The sequence below is a fragment of the Hemitrygon akajei genome, chromosome 19 (genome assembly GCF_048418815.1).
Source record: "Hemitrygon akajei chromosome 19, sHemAka1.3, whole genome shotgun sequence".
Classification (NCBI taxonomy): Eukaryota; Metazoa; Chordata; class Chondrichthyes; order Myliobatiformes; family Dasyatidae; genus Hemitrygon; species Hemitrygon akajei.
In genome coordinates, this window is record NC_133142.1 from 66,127,779 (window position 1) to 66,145,570 (window position 17,792).

The 17,792-nt window shown below is 40.5% G+C and overlaps 1 protein-coding gene across 1 annotated transcript in view; it reads right to left on the reverse strand.

The window, feature by feature from the left end:
* Positions 1–17,792, reverse strand: part of iars1 (isoleucyl-tRNA synthetase 1) — a 163,697-nt gene that overhangs the window by 78,233 nt on the left and 67,672 nt on the right. Inside the window, exons 14-15 of the mRNA XM_073072668.1 lie at positions 8,585–8,711; positions 931–1,004 (exon numbers count right to left, since the gene is read on the reverse strand). Coding sequence (XP_072928769.1) covers positions 931–1,004; positions 8,585–8,711 — 201 coding nt within the window. The remainder of the gene's footprint in view (positions 1–930; positions 1,005–8,584; positions 8,712–17,792) is intronic.

Consider the following 17,792-nt stretch of genomic DNA (forward strand, 5'->3'; position numbering starts at 1 on the left):
CTTAGGGACTCCAGCTCCAGATTTTTCCCCTCGAGGTTTACTCCCAAAGCCTTCCCCATGAGTGAGTATAGTCACAAGGCAAAGGAGGTTTGAGATCAGAGTTTTCCTTCTACATGAGTTGCCTGCCATGGCTGATAAACTCCATTTGCCCAAAGCAACTGTTTTTAAGGCAGCAATAACCTGCCTTTGCCCCATCTCCTGTCAGCAGATATGGTTCCACCAGGTTTAGTAGTTATGCCACACGTGAAGGTCATGAGTTGGGCTTCGTTGTCAGTGGCTAGTTGAGACGCACACTATTGGGACCGTGACCACTCCCAGCTTAAAGAACCAATTAAGTAGCATTTACTTAAATAGTATTTTCAACCATAGAGAATGTCAATGTCATTTTGAGCCAATTGCTAAATCCAGCTGTTATTACGTAGTCAGATATATATATAGCTAATACATGCAAACCAATGGCTCAGAAGCAACTATGACATAAATGACCAGATAATCTCTTTATCTTAAAACTAAATGCTACTGGTAAAAGGACAAATATAGACTAGAAAAACACCCTGTTTTTTCAATTAATGCTACACAGAGCTCCATTCCATTTGTGATGGAGACAAAATAATCAGTCTGATGTCTCATCTAAAAACATCTCAGCAAGCATAGCATTTACTCAGTATTACTCTGAAGTTCAGCTTTGCTAACAAGTTCAGGACTGTGGAATGACTCAACAATCTTCTGCATCAGTGTTAAATGTGGCACCCAAGTCAACAGTGGACTCATTCTGTTAAGCAACAGGTAGAGGTAACTTATGATATTATAACACCAAAGTTCATTTTATGCTTGTAAGTGATAAACCTGGTTGGAACAGTAACAAATTTTTAAAGTATATAAATAACATTTTAACAGGGCAATCACAAAGTTCATATTAATATAATTCACCTCTCTCGATGAAGATCCTCAACTTTGACTCCACTCAGCTCTTCCAATTCTGCAACTGATCCCACACATACCACCTGTCAACAAAGTAATGTCTTTAATGATAACAGTATTCTGTACACAGATTCAATCTATTTTCATGACATTAATTAGTGAACTACTTCTAAGTATTGTGGAAAACAACAAGCAGTGAATCTCACTGTACTACTTAGATGTAATTTTTGCCTTAAAAGATGTACAAATGATATAAAAGTATACTGATAAAGCTTCACGGTGGTTTCTACTTCAGGAAATCATTTCCTTTGAAATCGATGGAGGGCCGAGGAAACCATGCACAGCTGTAAGATAATATGCATTTAATGCACATCAGAGGAAAGAAATTTTTGCTATTGCTGGCTGATACAAAGGTATACGAAAATTTCAGGAAAGACATTATATAAATCATTGCTGCAAGATTGATATTCAAAATTAAGAAAACTGCTGAAATTGTAAAGGACTTCAAGAATATCACATTCCTGTGTTCAATTTTGTTTTCTTTACCCAAGGTATGATTCACTGAGGTTGGGGTTAACACCACTTTAATTTCTGGAAAAAGGAAACCAATATTTAAGAAGACAATGAAGGACCAATAATTTCATGAATTTGTGGGTACTAGAGGCAATCTGGCTAAAATTTTAAAAATTGTGAGAAACTTTAACAGAATAAATGTTAAGCAGTAACTTCTAGGATCGAGGGATGACTGCACAAGCACATGAACATCAACGAGTTAGACCACTGCAGCCAGATGTTGTGGTACATATTGGTATCGACAACATAGGTAGGAAAAGGGAAGTGGTTCTGAAAACAGACTACAGGGAGTTAGGAAGGAAGTTGAGAAGCAGGACCTCAAAGGTCATAATCTCTGGATTACTGCCCATGCCATGCAACAGTGAGTATAAGAGTAGAACAAGGTGGAGGATAAACGCGTGGCTGAGGGCAGGGATTCAGATTTCTGGATCATTGGGACCTCTTTTGGGGCAGGCATGACCTGTACAAAAAGGACAGGTTGCACTTGAATCCGAGGGGGACCAATACCCTGGCAGGGAGGTTTACTAAGGCTATTGCACAGAATTTAAACAAGAATTGCTGGGGAGGTGGGAACTGAACTGAAGAGACGAAGGAAGGGGTGGCTGACTCACAAATAGAGAAAACTTGGAGACGGTGCAAGAGGGAGGATAGGCAAATGATAGAGAAGGGATATGCTCAGACCGATGGTTAAGATGTGTCTATATTAATGTGAGGAATATTATGAACAAATTAGATGAGCTTAGAGCATGGATCAGTACTGGAACAATTTCCCAATTTCCCCTTGGGATCAATAAAGTATGTCTGTCTGTCCGTCTGGAGCTATGATGTTGTGGCCATTACAGAGACTTGGATGGTTCAGGGGCAGGAATGGTTACTTAAGAGTGTCAGGCTTTAGATGTTTCAGAAAGGACAGGCAAAAGAGGTGTGGGCGTGGCACTGCTAATCAGAGATAGTGTCACGGCTGCAGAAAAGGAGGAAGTCATGCAGGGGATTGACTACTGGATCACTAGTTGGAAGTAACTCAGTAACTCTACTGGTTGATTTTTTAAAAATATATAGACCACCTAATAGGTACAGGGACATCAAGGAGCAGATAGGGAGACAGATTCTGGAAAGGTGTAATAAAAATAAGGTTGTCGTGCTGGGAAATTTTAATTTCCCAAATATTGTTTGGCAGCTCCCTACAGCAAGGGGTTTAGATGGGGTGGTGTTTGTTATGCGTGGTCAGGAAGGTTTCCTGACATATTGTGTAGATAAGCCTACAAGAGGAGAGGCTGTACTTGATCTGGTATTGGGAAATGAACCTGGTCAGGTGTCGGGTCTCTCAGTGGGAGAGCATTTTGGAGATAGTGATCTCAATTCTCTCTTCTTTATCATAGCATTGGAGATGAATAAGAACACACAAGTTAGGAAAGTGTTTAATTGGAGTAAGGGGAAATATGAGGCTGTCAGGCAGGACTTGGAAGCATAAATAGGGAACAGATGCTATCAGGGAAATGTACGACAGAAATGTAGCAAATGTTCAGGGGATATTTGCATGGAGTTCTGCATAGGTACATTCCAATGAGACAGGGAAAGGATGGTAGAGTGCAGGAACCATGGTGTACAAAGGTTGTTGAAAATCTAGTCAAGAAGAAAAGCTTATGAAAGGTTCAAAAAAACTAGGCAATAATAGAGATCTAGAAGATTATAAGGCCAGCAAGCAGGAGCTTAAGATTGAAATTTGGAGAGCCAGAAGGGGCCATGAGAAGGCCTTGGCGAGCAGGATTACGGAAAATCCTAAGGCATTCTACAAGTACGTGAAGAGTAAGAGGACTGATCAGGTGTTACAGTGGAAAAGCGTGTATGGAACTGGAGGTGATTGCAGAGATACTTAATCAATACTTTTCTTCAGTATTCACTATAGAAAAGGATCTTGGGGAATGCAGGGATTGTAGGGATGACTTACACAGTGGATTGCAAAGCTTGAGCATGTAGATATTAAGAAAGATGATGCGCTGGAGTTTTTGGAAAGCATCAAGTTGGATGTCTCCAGGACCTGATGGGATGTAACCCAGGCTACTGTGGGAAGTGAGGGAGCCTCTGCTGAGCCTCTGGCAATGATCTTTGCATCATCAATGGGGACGGGAGAGGTTCTGGAGGATTGGAGGGTTGCAGATGTTGTTCCCTTATTCAAGAAGGGGAGTAGAGATAGCCAAGGAAATTATAGACCAGTGAGTCTTACTTCAGTGGTAAGTTGATAGAAAAGATTCTGAGAGGCAGGATTTATGAACATTTGGAGAGGCATAATATTATTAAGACTAGTCCACATGGCTTTGTCAAAAGCAGGTCGTGCCTTACCAGCCTGATTGAATTTTTTGAGGATGTAACTAAACACATTGATGAAGGTAGAGCAGCAGATGTAGTGTATATGGATTTCAGCAAGGCACTTGATAAGGTACCCCATGCAAGGCTTACTGAGAAAGTAAGGGGGCATGGGATCCAAGGCAACCTTGCTTTGTGGATCCAGAATTGGCTTGCCCACAGAAGGGAAAGAGTGGTTGTAGACCAGTCTTATTCTGCAAGGTTGGTGACCAGTGGTGTGCCTCAGGGATCTGTTCTGGGACCTGTTCTCTTTTTGATTTTTCCTGGATGATAAAGTGGAGGGATGGGTTAGTAAATTTGCTGATGATACAAAGGTTGGGGGTGTTGTGGATAGTGTGGAGGGTTGTCAGTGGTTATAGCGGGACATTGATAGGATGCAAAACTGAGCTGAGAAGTGGCAGATGGAGTTCAACCCAGATAACTGTGAGGTGATTCATTTTGATACGTCAAATATGATGGCAGTATATAGTATTAATGGTAAGACTCTTGGCAGCATGGAGGATCAGAGGGATCTTGGGGTCCGAGTCCATAGGACTCTCAAAGCTGCTGTGCAGGTTGACTCTGTGGTTAAGAAGGCATACAGTGCATTGGCCTTCAACTGTGGGATTGTGTTTAAGAGCAGAGAGGTAATGTTACAGCTATACGAGACCCCACTTGTTGTACTGTGCTCAGTTCTGGTCACGTCACTACAGGAAGGAAGTGTAAACCGTAGGAAGGTGTAAAGGAGATTTACAAGGATGTTGCCTCAATTGGGGAGCATACCTTATGAGAATAGGTTGAGCGAACTTGGCCTTTTCTCCTTGGAGTGGCAGAGGATGAGAGGTGACCTGATTGAGGGATATAAGATGATGAGAGGCATTGATAGTGTGGATAGTCAGAGGCTTTTTCCCAGGGCTGAAATGGCGAACACGAGAGGGCACAATTTTAAGGTGTCATAGGTAAGTTGTTTTTTTTTAAATGCAGAGAATGGTAAGTGCGTGGAATGGGCTGCCTGCTACGGTGATGGAGCCGGATACGATAGGGTCTTTTAAGAGACTCCTGGATAAGTACAAGGAGCTTAGGAAAATAGAGGGCTATGGTTAACTCTAAATTAACCCTAAACTGTAAAGTAATTTCTAAAGTAAGTACATGTTCAGCACACCTTTGTGGGCTGAAGTACCTGTATTGTGCTGTAGGCTTTCTACGTTTCTAGCTGACAAGCCCAAATCATAGTTTTAGGATTAGGTATGTGCCATTTAGGATTGAAATTGGAAGATATTTCTTCACTCAAGTGAGCGAAACTTCGAATTTTTCATAGTCTCAAGATTTGTCAATGCTAGAATACAAGGATAATAGGAAAAGTAGTGTTCAACTTGAGATTATTTCATTCGATTGGAGGGAAATAGGAATTAAAATTCTCAAGGCAAAGTCTACTGCATTAGATAACCACTCCTGTTTGTAAAAGACAGGCTTTGAAATGGTAATATATTGTCAGATTTTCAAAAGAATTCAGAATTAAATACAAAACCTCCTTTAAAACGTACTTAATTTGGAATGTTTCCAAAACATTCTTTTTGGAGACAACATGGTAATTGGCCTTTCTGGCAGAACAAGCCCACACTGTCCAATCACATGCATGTGACCAATTCATAGACATCCCACCCTGCAAAGACTCATTTCAGGGAGGTAGCACCATCAATTTGCGGGAGACTCCGGGAACTTCCAGGAGAGGTGGGATGTCTGCAATGGAGTTTACCAGGATGTTGCCTGGTTTGGAGAACAAGTCATATGAAGCAAGGTTAGCAGAGCTGGGACTTTTCTCTTTGGAGCGTAGAAGAATGAGAGGGGACTTGATAGAGGTCTACAAGATTATGAGAGGCATAGATAGGGTGGATAGTCAGTACCTGTTTCCCAGGGCACCAATAGTAAACACCAGAGGGCATATGTACAAAATTAAGGGAGGGAAGTTTAGGGGAGACATTAGGGGTAAGTTTTTTTTTTTTTGTTTTTTTTTTTACACAGAGGGTTGTGAGTGCCTGGAATGACTTGCCAGGGATGGTGGTGGAGGCTAAAACATTAGGGGTATTTAAGAGCCTCTTGGACAGGCTCATGGATGAAAGAAAAATGGAGGGTTATGGGTTAGTGTGGGTTTAGTACTTTTTTTTAAGGATTATATGGATCGGCACAATATGGAGGGCTGAAGGGCCTGTACTGTGCTGTAGTGTTCTATGGGTAGCTCTTTAGTAGCTAGCCAGCTAGTTTAAATAACGTTAGCTATGCTAATGAATGAATGACACCTGTTAAACTCAACTCAACATTGTCTTTTACATTTTAACCCACCACTGGCAATAGAAAAGTCACTGTTGCAAACAGTGCAGCGAGCAACACTGTCATTATTTTTTTACACCCCTATTAGGCAGGGGTACACTTCAGTGTAGTCTGGAGTGACATACATTTGATATTTTCTTTTTTAGGAACACTCTGCCATGGTGTGCTCTCTCTCGCTCTTTTTCTCACGCTCTCTCGTGCCCTCTTGCTTACTCTCGGGGGGGGGGGGGGGGGGGGGGAGATCGATTTTCGGGATATTGTATATAACTTGTGTGCGTCAGGGAGCCACTATCAATATCGAGAGACTCCTGGAACATCCCGGAGAGGTGGGATGTCTGAATTCATCTACTATCCTGATAAAGGGTCTGAGCCCAAATCTTCAACTGTGTATTTATTTCCATCAATGCTGCTTGATCGGCTGAATTCCTCCAGCATTCTGTGTGTTGCATCTACTATCCTGTACGTCTTTGGAATGTGGGAGGAAACAGGAACACCTGGAGGAAACCTACCATCACAGGAAAAATGTAGAAATTCCTTACAGACAGTAGTGGCTTGAATCCAGGTCTTTGGCACTGTAATAGAGTTACACTAACCGCTGTGCTACTGTGCTCTTACAACCAATATTCTTAATTTCCAGATATAATTATACTACAGAAATAGAATATACATGAATGTTTTGGAATTAATCTATTTGGAAGTTCAGCCTTAAAGCAAGAAATCTGCAGAACATATGAATATTGGGAAAGTATTATACATATTATACCTGCAATAAGAAAACAACAGACAGATGACCTTTAATGAACCAACCATACCAACACTGTCATTAATCAGATGATAATACATACTTTCATGATAAGCTACCTACTTTCCTCCCTTATGTTACTCCACTCTTTAAGAAATGAGGGAGGCAAAAGACAGGTGGGTTAATCTGGCTTTACTGATTGGTGAGATTTAAGAGTCCATTATGAAAGATGTGGTTTTGGGGTACTTGAAAGCTAAGGGGAGATCTTGCTTAATTAATCTACTGTAATTCTTTGAAGAAATAACAAGCAGGATAGACAAAGCAGTCACTGGATGGTGTTTACTTGCATTTACTGACATGAGGCTGCTACACAAAATAGGAATCCATGATATTACCGTAAAAGTTCTTGCATGGATAGAAGATTGGCTGACTGGCAGAAGGCAAAGAGTGGAAAAGTCTGCTACTTTTCACTTTATATGTAAATGATCTGCATAGTGGATTGACGGCTTTGTGGACAGATTTGCAGCTGATACAAAAGATACCTAAAGAGGCAGGTCGTGTTGAGGAAGAAGGGAATCTGCAGAAGGATTGGACAGGTTGAGAGAGAATGGGCAAAGAACTGACAAATAGAATACAGCATAGGGAAATGTATGGTAAACTATATTCTAAATAGGGAGAGAATTCAGAAATCGGAGGTTCAAAAGGATTTAGAAGTCTTAGTACCAAATTTCCTAAAGATTAACTTGCAGATCGAGTTGGTAATATGGAAGGCAAACACAATGCTCGCTTTCATTTTGAGAGGACTAGAATACAAAGGCAAGGATGTAGTGGTAATGATTTATAAGGCATTGATCAGACCACATCTGAAGTATTGTGAACAGTTTTGGGCTCCATATCTATGAAATGCTTGCATTGGAGACAGTGCAGAGGAGGTTCACAAGATTGATCCCGGAATGAAAGGGTTAGTATATGAGGAGCTTTTGATGGCTCTGGGGCGTGTACTCATGGAGATAGAAAGATGGCGGGAAGGGAGAATGGAGTGGATGGGGAGAGGATGTTTTCTGTGATGGAACAATTTAGGACCAGAGAGCACAGCATCAGAATAAAAGGAAACCCCTTCAGAACAGAGATGATGGGAGTTTGTTTTGCCAGAGTAGTGAATTTGAAATACCTTGCCATAAACAGCTGTGGAAACCAAATTATTGAGTATAATTAAAAAGGATGATAGGTTCTTGATTAGTAAGAGTCTCAATGGTTACAGGGAAAAGGCAGGAGAACGAGGTTGAAAGGAGAAAAAGAAAGTGCCATGGCCAAATGGTGGGGCAGGCTTGATGGACCAAATGGTCTTTTCTACTCCGGTCTTATGTAGGTGATATGCTGCAATTCCTGTTGCATAGGTTTGCTCAGAATCCCAGACAAGAGGAAAGAGAATATGAATTTAAAGCTGGTCTGTTACTCTGTTCTGTAGTACTATACTATACTCTTTTCAAATACCATCAAGAAGTATATTTCAGCCTCTATAACTGATATAAAGACACTCTTTTTGTATGCTAGCCATAAATATCACATCTGGAAATCATAATTACTTGTATGTCTTTTACTTTGAATACATTATTCTAGAACCATTTTAAGATCTTGGAAAATCTGAATTGGTTATTCATTCATTTCATTACTCACCTCTTCTAAGTCTTCACTAACCCATAAAGGAATGGGTGTTCCCCAATATCTGTTCCGAGAAATGGCCCAATCGCGTGCATCCTTCAACCAATTTCCAAACCTTTTCTCTCTGACAAATTCTGGTACCCTGTTCATGGGAATTATGAATGCAACTGAATCAATATAAATAATTTACTTTCTTTGTGTCATTTCAATATCTTTTTACAGCCCTGCCTCTACATCTGGAGGTCATCAATTCAAATAGTTATCAGGAGGTCTGAACATCTAATGGCCTTCAATTCATTGCAATGATTGATGAATGCTATGAACAGCAAATAACTCAAACTGGTATTGTTTCACACAATGCTCTGGAGGTGAAAATCGATGATGATGATGATGATGATGATGTGAAAATGGGTTTGGTATTTTGCAAGTACAGCTGCCATTTCGGGCCCAAAACATCAACATAGATGCTGCCTGGCCTGCTGTGCTCCTCCAGCATTTTTTGTGGTTGTTGCTTGGATTTCCAGCATCTGCAGATTGTCTCTTGTCTGGTATTTTGGAAAATCAAGTTGTTTGTTTGCTAAATGAAGCTGGACACTCAGTCTTCGGGGAATACTGAAGTACATGGAAGAGTTTAAACATATGGTATATCCTCAGCACCAAACTGGCATTGGACAGTTTCAATTAATGGACTAAATCTGAAATCAAATATTTTATCTTTCTTCATCTGTATTTTAACTGCTCTTAATGTTATATACAAATACATGCTGGGGAGAGATAATCAGTAACTAAGATTCATAGGCAAAGCTCAATTTGTTTTGATTTACAACTTCCATTCAGAATTCTATGGACTTCATATTTATAATGCTGTCACCTTTACAACTACACAAAATGGAACAAATTTTATCTTATTTTAGCCAATTTTTAAAAAACAGCATGATAACCCTTCAAATGATTCAATTTCTGAAAAACCTGTGAAACACGAAAGATAACACCTTTCAAATATACAGTCAGCCCTCCTTATCCGCGAGTTCCACATGCGCAAATTCAACCAACCATGAATTGAGAAAACCCGGAAGTGCTCTTCCAGCACTTGTTGTTCAAGCGTGTACAGACTTTTTTTTCCCCTTGTCATTATCCCCCAAAACAATGCAGTATAACAACCTTTTACATAGCATTTACATTGTATTAGGTATTCTAAGTAACCTAGAAATGATTTAAAGCATACGGGAGGATGTGCATAGGTTATCGTAGTTCGGGATTGAAAAAAACTGTAAGTTCTCGTACTAAATAAGTCAGAACAGGTACATCTGGTATTATTTAGCATCAGTTAGTCAAACGTTTGTCTTAGTATATAGCATGTATTTTACTTTTCTATGCATATAAAACACTTAAGAAACGTATGTATTTCAATAATTAAACCACTGCATTGCTTAGTAATAATTGTAGCTTTCAATTGTAGGCTTTTGAATGAGTGCAAGTAAAATTGACCATTTCTCTTTCCTTCAACTTGCATTCACTCAAGAGCTTTATCTGGCAACCAAGGTAAAACTGCAATGTCACTGTATACCATATATTGAAATATTCACTCATGGCCACTTTATTAAGTACACCCTTACACATGCTCGTTAATGCAAAAATCTAACCAGCCAATCAGGTGGCAACAACTCAATGCATGAAAACACGTAGACATGGTCAAGAGGTTTAATTATTGTTCAGATGAAACATCACAGTAGTGAAGAAATGTGATCCAAGTGACTTTGACCATGGGATGATTGTTGGTGGCGACTGGGTGGTTTGAGTATCTCAGAAACTGCTGATCTCCTAAGATTATCACATACAAAATTCTCTGGAGTTTACAGGAAATGGTGTGGAAAATGATAAACATCCAGTGAGCAACAGCTGTGTGGGTGAAAACGCCTCATTAATGAGAGAGGTCTGAGGAGAATAGCCAGACTGGTTCAACCTGACAGGAAGGTGATCGTAACTCAAATAATTACACATTATAGCAGTTAAAAATTTCAAAGTAAGCTTAATATCAAAGTACATACATGTGACCATATACAACCCTGAGATTCACATATGCTCGTTCATCACCACATTTGACTTGGACAACGACAGTAGTGTTGACAGTAGACTTAAATATGACATTAGAGCTGTGCTTAGCCTCACAGTCAGAAGTATAGAGAGTAGAGCTGAAGACTAAACGTACAGCCTTGTGTGTACCTGTGTTACTGGTAATTGCCAAGGAGGTGTTGTTGCCAATTTGAGCTCACTACAAGTGACCAAAATCAAGAATTCAGTTGCACAAGGAGGTATTAAGGCCTATGCCTTAGAGGTGTTTAATTAGTTTTGAGGGAATGATAGTATTGAATGCTGAATTGTAGTCAATGAAAAACATACAGGTGTCCCCTGCTTTACGTCACTTCGTTTTTACGAAAGACCTACATTAGTACCCGTTTTCACTAACTGAAAGAAATCTGAAGAGGACTTTCGCTTTTACGAAGAAAGGCATCCATATTAAACTTGTGTTTACCCAGAGAAAGACTACCACGACCGTGAAGCCTTGCACGGGCAGGTGTGTGCGCGCAGATTTTTTTTTTTACAAATCCGTTTTAGCTAAACATTCCCGATTCTGGTAAATGAAACTACACTGTACATACATTATTTCTACTTTATATAGGCTGTGTATTTATCATATCATTCCTGCTTTTACGATATGCTAGTGTTATTTTAGGTTTTATGTGTAATTTGGTAGGTTATTTTTTGGGTCTGGGAACACTCTCAAAAATTTTTCCCATATAAATTAATGGTAATTGCTTCTTTGCTTTACGCCATTTCAGCTTACGAAAGGTTTCATAGGAACGCTCTACTTTCGGATAGTGAGGGAAAACTGTTACTGGTGTATGCACCTTCTCTGTGCAGATGCTCCAGGGTTGAGTGAAGAACCAATAAAATGGCATCTGATGTTGACCTGTTGTGACAATAAGCAAATCAAAGCAGATCTGAGTTGCTCCTCAGGCAAGAGTTGATGTGTTTCATCACCAACCTCCCAAAGCACTTCATCACCGTGGATGTAAGTGCTACTGGACGACAGACATTAGGGCAGGTTACCACGTATAGAAGAATGCACAACACATTGAACTGGTTAGACTACAGCAGAGGATCACACCACGTACCTTCCACTGAGTGTATATTTAAGTGAATATGCTTCTAATTCTTACAATCCTTCCTTAAGAATTATGTTTGGGCTTAGTTTTAGTATCCTATGTGATTCTAAAGGAATTGAAATATCAGGGTCACTTAATCATGTTTTAAGTACTGTTGCAAAATTCACTTAAGTTTCAACATTAGGCATTTTTTTTTCAGAGATGTCTCGCTTTATTCCTCAAACTTAAAAATGCTGTTGGGTTTGATGGGGTTATCCAAAATTGTCAGAAACCCATTACTAAGATTAACAGTCTTCCAAACCAATGTACTAAGAAGTCTGTAACAAAGTGGCAAAAGTAATGGCTTGTTTGTGAAGGATTTATTTAGTACACTGAAGGAATAAACTATGATAACAAGAGTCAGAGTGTAGAGTTTTCCAAACAGGAAAACCATGGAACACATCACAGTACTGGCCATCTTGTTTGCCCAGCAACATGTAATTTCACAATACTGTGGGAAGAATGCCAGTTTCAGGATATCTGCCTTTTTAAATACAATGGAGAGTAAAATGATCAATATTGTTTGGAACTGACTGAATTACCTTTCAGACTCCCAGATATGCCTCTAAAAAGTGACTAATCACTTGCCAAAACAGGACTGAGGCAAGATAGACAGTCAGCACATATGACAGGAGTCACAACACAATGATAAAATTGTTTTCTCAAACTGGTTACAGCATAAAAGCCTGGAATTTTATGTTCATTCCAAAATGCGATGAAAACACTTTGTTAAGCCACGTTCTTGATTACTGCAGTTCTCAGTGTTGTTTGATAGGGAATAATAGTTAATTGGGTGGAGTCAGGTGGTAGTAGTAAAGGGCTTTTTTTCTGGATGGGGGGACTCTGACAAGTGTTGTGCCATGGGTATTAGTGCTGGGTCCACTATTGTTCATCATCTACACTAACGATTTGGATGAAAATGTGTTTGGCAATGTTAGTAAGTTTCCAGACGACACCAAAATTGTTGATACAGTGGGCACTGGAAAGGGTTATGTTAAATGAAAACAGAAACGAGTAGGTCAAGGATTGGCAGATGGAATTTAACACAGACAAGTGTGAAGTAAGGTAAACTAGAATAGGACATGCCTGGAAAATAATGTAGAACAGAGAAATTTAGGGGTATGAGTATCTAGTTTTACTGAAAATGGCAATACAGATAGACAGGGTAGCGAGGAAGGCATTTGGCATGCTTGATTTCAACTGATAGGGTAATGAATACAAGAGATGATATGTTGTGTTACAGCTGTAGAAAACATTGATGAAACTGCAGAGTATTGTGGGTAGTCCGATCTGATAGTAAGGATGTCATTAAGCTGGAAAAGACACAGAAAATATTCACAAGGATGGTGCTGGGACTGGAGAATTTTAATAATAAGGAGAGATTGAATAGATAGGTACATCCCTGGAGCATAAGAAGCCGATGGGTGACTTTGTAGAGGTGTATAAAATCATGAAAGGCATAGAAGTGCATCCAGCTGCAGCTTCTAACAATCCACATTAAGGAGTTGGAGCTGGGGCTGGATGAACTCTGGCTCATGAGGGAGGCTGAAAGGGTGAGAGATTGGACATATAGAGAGGTAGTTACATCCAAGTTGCAGGACACAGGAAGCTGGGTGACAGTCAGGGAAAAAGAGTTAAGGAGCCAGTGCAGAGTACCCCTGTGGCTATCCTTCTCAACAACAGGTATATCACTTTGGATACTGTTGGGAGGGATGATCTAACAGAGGAAAGTCTCAGTGGTTGGGTCTCTTTCAAATCTGCCTTTGTGACTCAGACAGGAAGAGGAAAGAAGAGGCACACTGTGGTGATACTGGATTGGTTAGTTAGAGGAATGGACAGGAGGTTCTGTGGGCTAGAACAAGATTCCCAGATGGTACATTGTTTCCCAGGTGCCAGAGCCTGGGACATCTCGGAACAAGTCCTCAGCATTCTTAGGTATGAGGGTGAATATCCAGAAGTGTGGTCCACAATGACATGGGTAGGACAATAGAGAGAATAGGTTTTGCACAGAGGGTGGAGGTTATCTGAAACAAGCTGCCTGAGGAGGTGGTAGATGCAGGTAAAATTACAACATTTAAGAGGCATTTGGAAATGTATTTGGATATGGAAAGGCACAGAGGAACTAATGGGGCTAGTGTAGATAGGCCTCATGGTGAGTAGAGCAGAGTTTGGCTACAAGGGCCTATTTCTGTGATGTACAATTCAAAGGGGGATTAGTCCACTCCTCAGACATAATAACCCAAAAACTAACTTAGGCTGTGAGCCTCTCGTTTTCTTTCAGTAACTGATATACCTAATACATGTAAAAGTAACTTTCCAGGGCACTTTCAGGCTTGAAAGAGATGTCTTTCCATCAGCCTTCCAAACCATTCATGAATCACTCTAATGATCATCTGAACCATCAGTCTCACCCACTCAGAAAAGCTGTGCTTCCAGTCTCTCCCTCTTCCTTCTGTGTTCCACAACTGTAGTTTGCTTAACAACTTACATTTAAAACTCAAAGTGTCAAAGAGGGAGAATTCAAAGCTCTTTGAATTCAAAGTAGAAAATCAAAGGAAAAAAGTTTCACAGGGATAATTCCAAAATTTAAGGTTCAGTCAGCAAAAGGCAGCCTCTGATCAGTATCAGTTTTAATATCACCAGCATATGTCGTGAAATTTGTTACACTTTGCAGCAGCAGCACAATGATAAATATAGGAATAGGAAAAAAGCTGAATTGCAGTGTGCATATATTTTACATATATATATGTTCATTAAATAGTTAAATTCAGATAGGTAGTGCAAAAAGAATTTTTTAAAAAAGTACTGTGGTATGTTCACGGGTTCAATGTCTATTTAGAAATTGGATGGCAAAGGGGAAGAATCTCTTCTTGAATTGCTGAGTGTGTGCCTTCAGAGGCACCACTCCTTGAAGATGGCTTGGATACTATGGAGGCTAGTACCCATGATGGAGCTGGCAATGGTAAACGGAACAAGTGCTACACCTGCCCTTACATTTCCTCCCTCACCACCATTCAGGGCCCCAGACAGTCCTTGCAGGTGAGGCGACACTTCACCTGTGAGTCAGCTGGTGTGGTATACTGCGTCCGGTGCTCCCGGTGTGGCCTTTTATATATTGGTGAGACCCGACGCAGACTGGGAGACCGTTTCGCTGAACACCTACACTCGGTCCGCCAGAGAAAGCAGGATCTCCCAGTGACCACACATTTTAATTCCACGTTCCATTCCCATTCTGATATGTCTATCCATGGCCTCCTCTACTGTCAAGATGAAGCCACACTCAGGTTGGAGGAACAACACCTTATATACCGGCTGGGTTGCCTCCAACCTGATGGCATGAACATTGACTTCTCTAACTTCCGTTAATGCCCCTCCTCCCCTTCTTACTCCATCCCTGACATATTTAGTTGTTTGTCTGTTCTCCATCTCCCTCTGGTGCTCCCCCCCACCTCCTTTCTTTCTCCTGAGGCCTCCCGTCCCATGATCCTTTCCCTTCTCCTGCTCTGTATCACTTTCGCCAATCACCTTTCCAGCTCTTAGCTTCATCCCACCCCCTCCAGTCTTCTATCATTTTGCATTTCCCCCTCCCCCCACTACTTTCAAATCTCTTACTATCTTTCCTTTCGGTTAGTCCTGACAAAGGGTCTCAGCCCGAAATCTCGACAGGGCTTCTCCCTATAGATGCTGCCTGGCCTGCTGTGTTCCACCAGCATTTTGTGTGTGGTGTTGTTTGAATTTCCAGTATCTGCAGATTTCCTTGTGTTTACCATTCAGCGTGTTCTGCACAAGGACTCCCAAGTCCTTTTGCATCTCAGATTTTTGGATTATCTCCCCATTTATTGAATAGTCTGCACATTTATTTCAACTACCAAAGTGCATGACCATACATTTTCGAATTTGTATTTCATTCGCCATTCTTTCCCATTCTCCTAATCTATCCAAATCCTTCAGCAGTGTAACTGTTTTACTCAACACTGCCTGCCACTCCACCAATCTTCACATCATCTGCAAACTGGCAACAAAACTATCTATTCCATCATCTAAATCACTGATGTACAGCATAAAAAGAAGCAGACACAACACCGACCGACCCCTGCGGAACACCACTAGTCACTGGCAGCCAACCAGAAAAGGATATTTTTATTCCCATCTCTGCCTCCAATCAATCAGCCAATGCTCAAATCATGACAGTAACTTTCCTGTAAAACCATCGGCTCTTAACTTGATAAGCCACCTCATGTGTGGCACCTTGTCAAAGTCCTTCTGAAAGTCTAAATATACCACATCCACTGCATCCCCTTTATCTATCCTAGGTGTAACCTCCTCAAAGAATTCCAACAGGTTAATCAGGAAAGATTTTTCCTTAAGGAAATTACGCTGACTTTGTCCTATCTTGTCTAGTGTCACCAAGTACTCCATAAGCTCATCTTTAACAACTGACTTCAACATCTTCCCAACCACTGAGGCCAACTGTTCTATAATTTGCATTCTGCTGCCTTCCTCCTTTCTTAAAGGGTGGAGTGACATTTGCAATTTTTCAGTTCTCTGGGACCATGCCAGAGTCCAATGATTTTTGAAAGGTTATTATTAATGCCTCCACAATCTCTACTGCATACTCTTTCAGAACCCTAGGGTACAGTTCATCTGGTCCAGATGACCAATGCACCTTCAGGTCTTCAGCTTTTTGAGCACCTTTACCCTTGTAATAGTAACTGCACTCACTTCTCTTCCCTCACACCCTTCAACATCTGGCACACTGATAGTGTCTTCCAGAGTGAAGACTGATGCAAAATACTCATGTAGTTCATCTGCCATCTCCTTGGCCCCCATTATTATTTCTCCGGCCTCATTTTCTCGCGGACCTGTATCCTCTTATGCCTCTCTTATTTGTTTTTACATACATGAAAAAGCTTTTACTATCCACTTTGATATCATTAGCGAGCTTGCTTTCATATTTCATCTTATCTCTCCTAATGATTCTTTTAGTTGCTTTCTGTAGGGTTTTAAAAGCTTCCCAATCCTCTGCCTTCCCATTAATTTTTGCTTTGTTGTATGTCCTCTCTTTTGCTTTTACATTAGCTTTGATTTCCCTTGTCATCTACAGTTGTACTATTTTGCCATTTAAATATTTCTTCATTTTTGGAATACATCTATAATTTTTCCCAGAAACTCACGCCATTGCTGCTCTGCTATCATCCCTGCCAGCATCTCCTTCCAATGTACTTTGGCCAACTCCTCTCTCATACCACTGTAATTTCCTTTTCTCCACTGAAATACTCCTACATCAGACGTTACACTCTCCCTACCAAATTTCAAGTTAAACTCAATCATATTGTGATCACCACCTAAGAATTCTTTTACCTTAAGCTCCCTAATCACCCCCAGTTCAATATATAACACCCAGTCCAGTATAGCTGATCCCCTATTAGGCTCAACGACAAACTGCTCTAAAAAAGCTATCTCGTAGGCATTCAACAAACTCACTCTCGAGATCCATTTCCAATCTGATTTTCCCAATCAACTTACATTGAAATCTCCCATGACTATCATAACATTGCCCTTTTCACACACCTTTTCTATTTCCATTTTAATCTGTGGTCCACATCCCAGCTACTGCTTGGAGACCTGTTTATAACTGCCATCAGGGTCCTTTTACCCTTGCAGTTTTTTTAACTCAACCCACAAGGATTCAACATCATCCGATCCTACGTAACATCTTTCTACTGATTTGATGCCATTCTTTATCAACAGAGCCATGCCATCCCCTTTGCCTACCTTCCTACCCCTCCAATTCTGTGCTGCATCTCCATAAATAAAGTTTCTAACTAGCTTCAGTCGCATACACCTAGTGGTTGTTAGACACTACACCATGCTTAGATCAAATAGTTTTTAAATAGGGTCACTTGGGTGTGTTTGTGTTTTTAGATCAGTAATTGTTGTCATGGATAGTTGGCAAAAAATAAAGCAGCAAGACAATTTAAGAGTTTTAGTAACTGCAGTTTCAAGTGGTCAGGGTT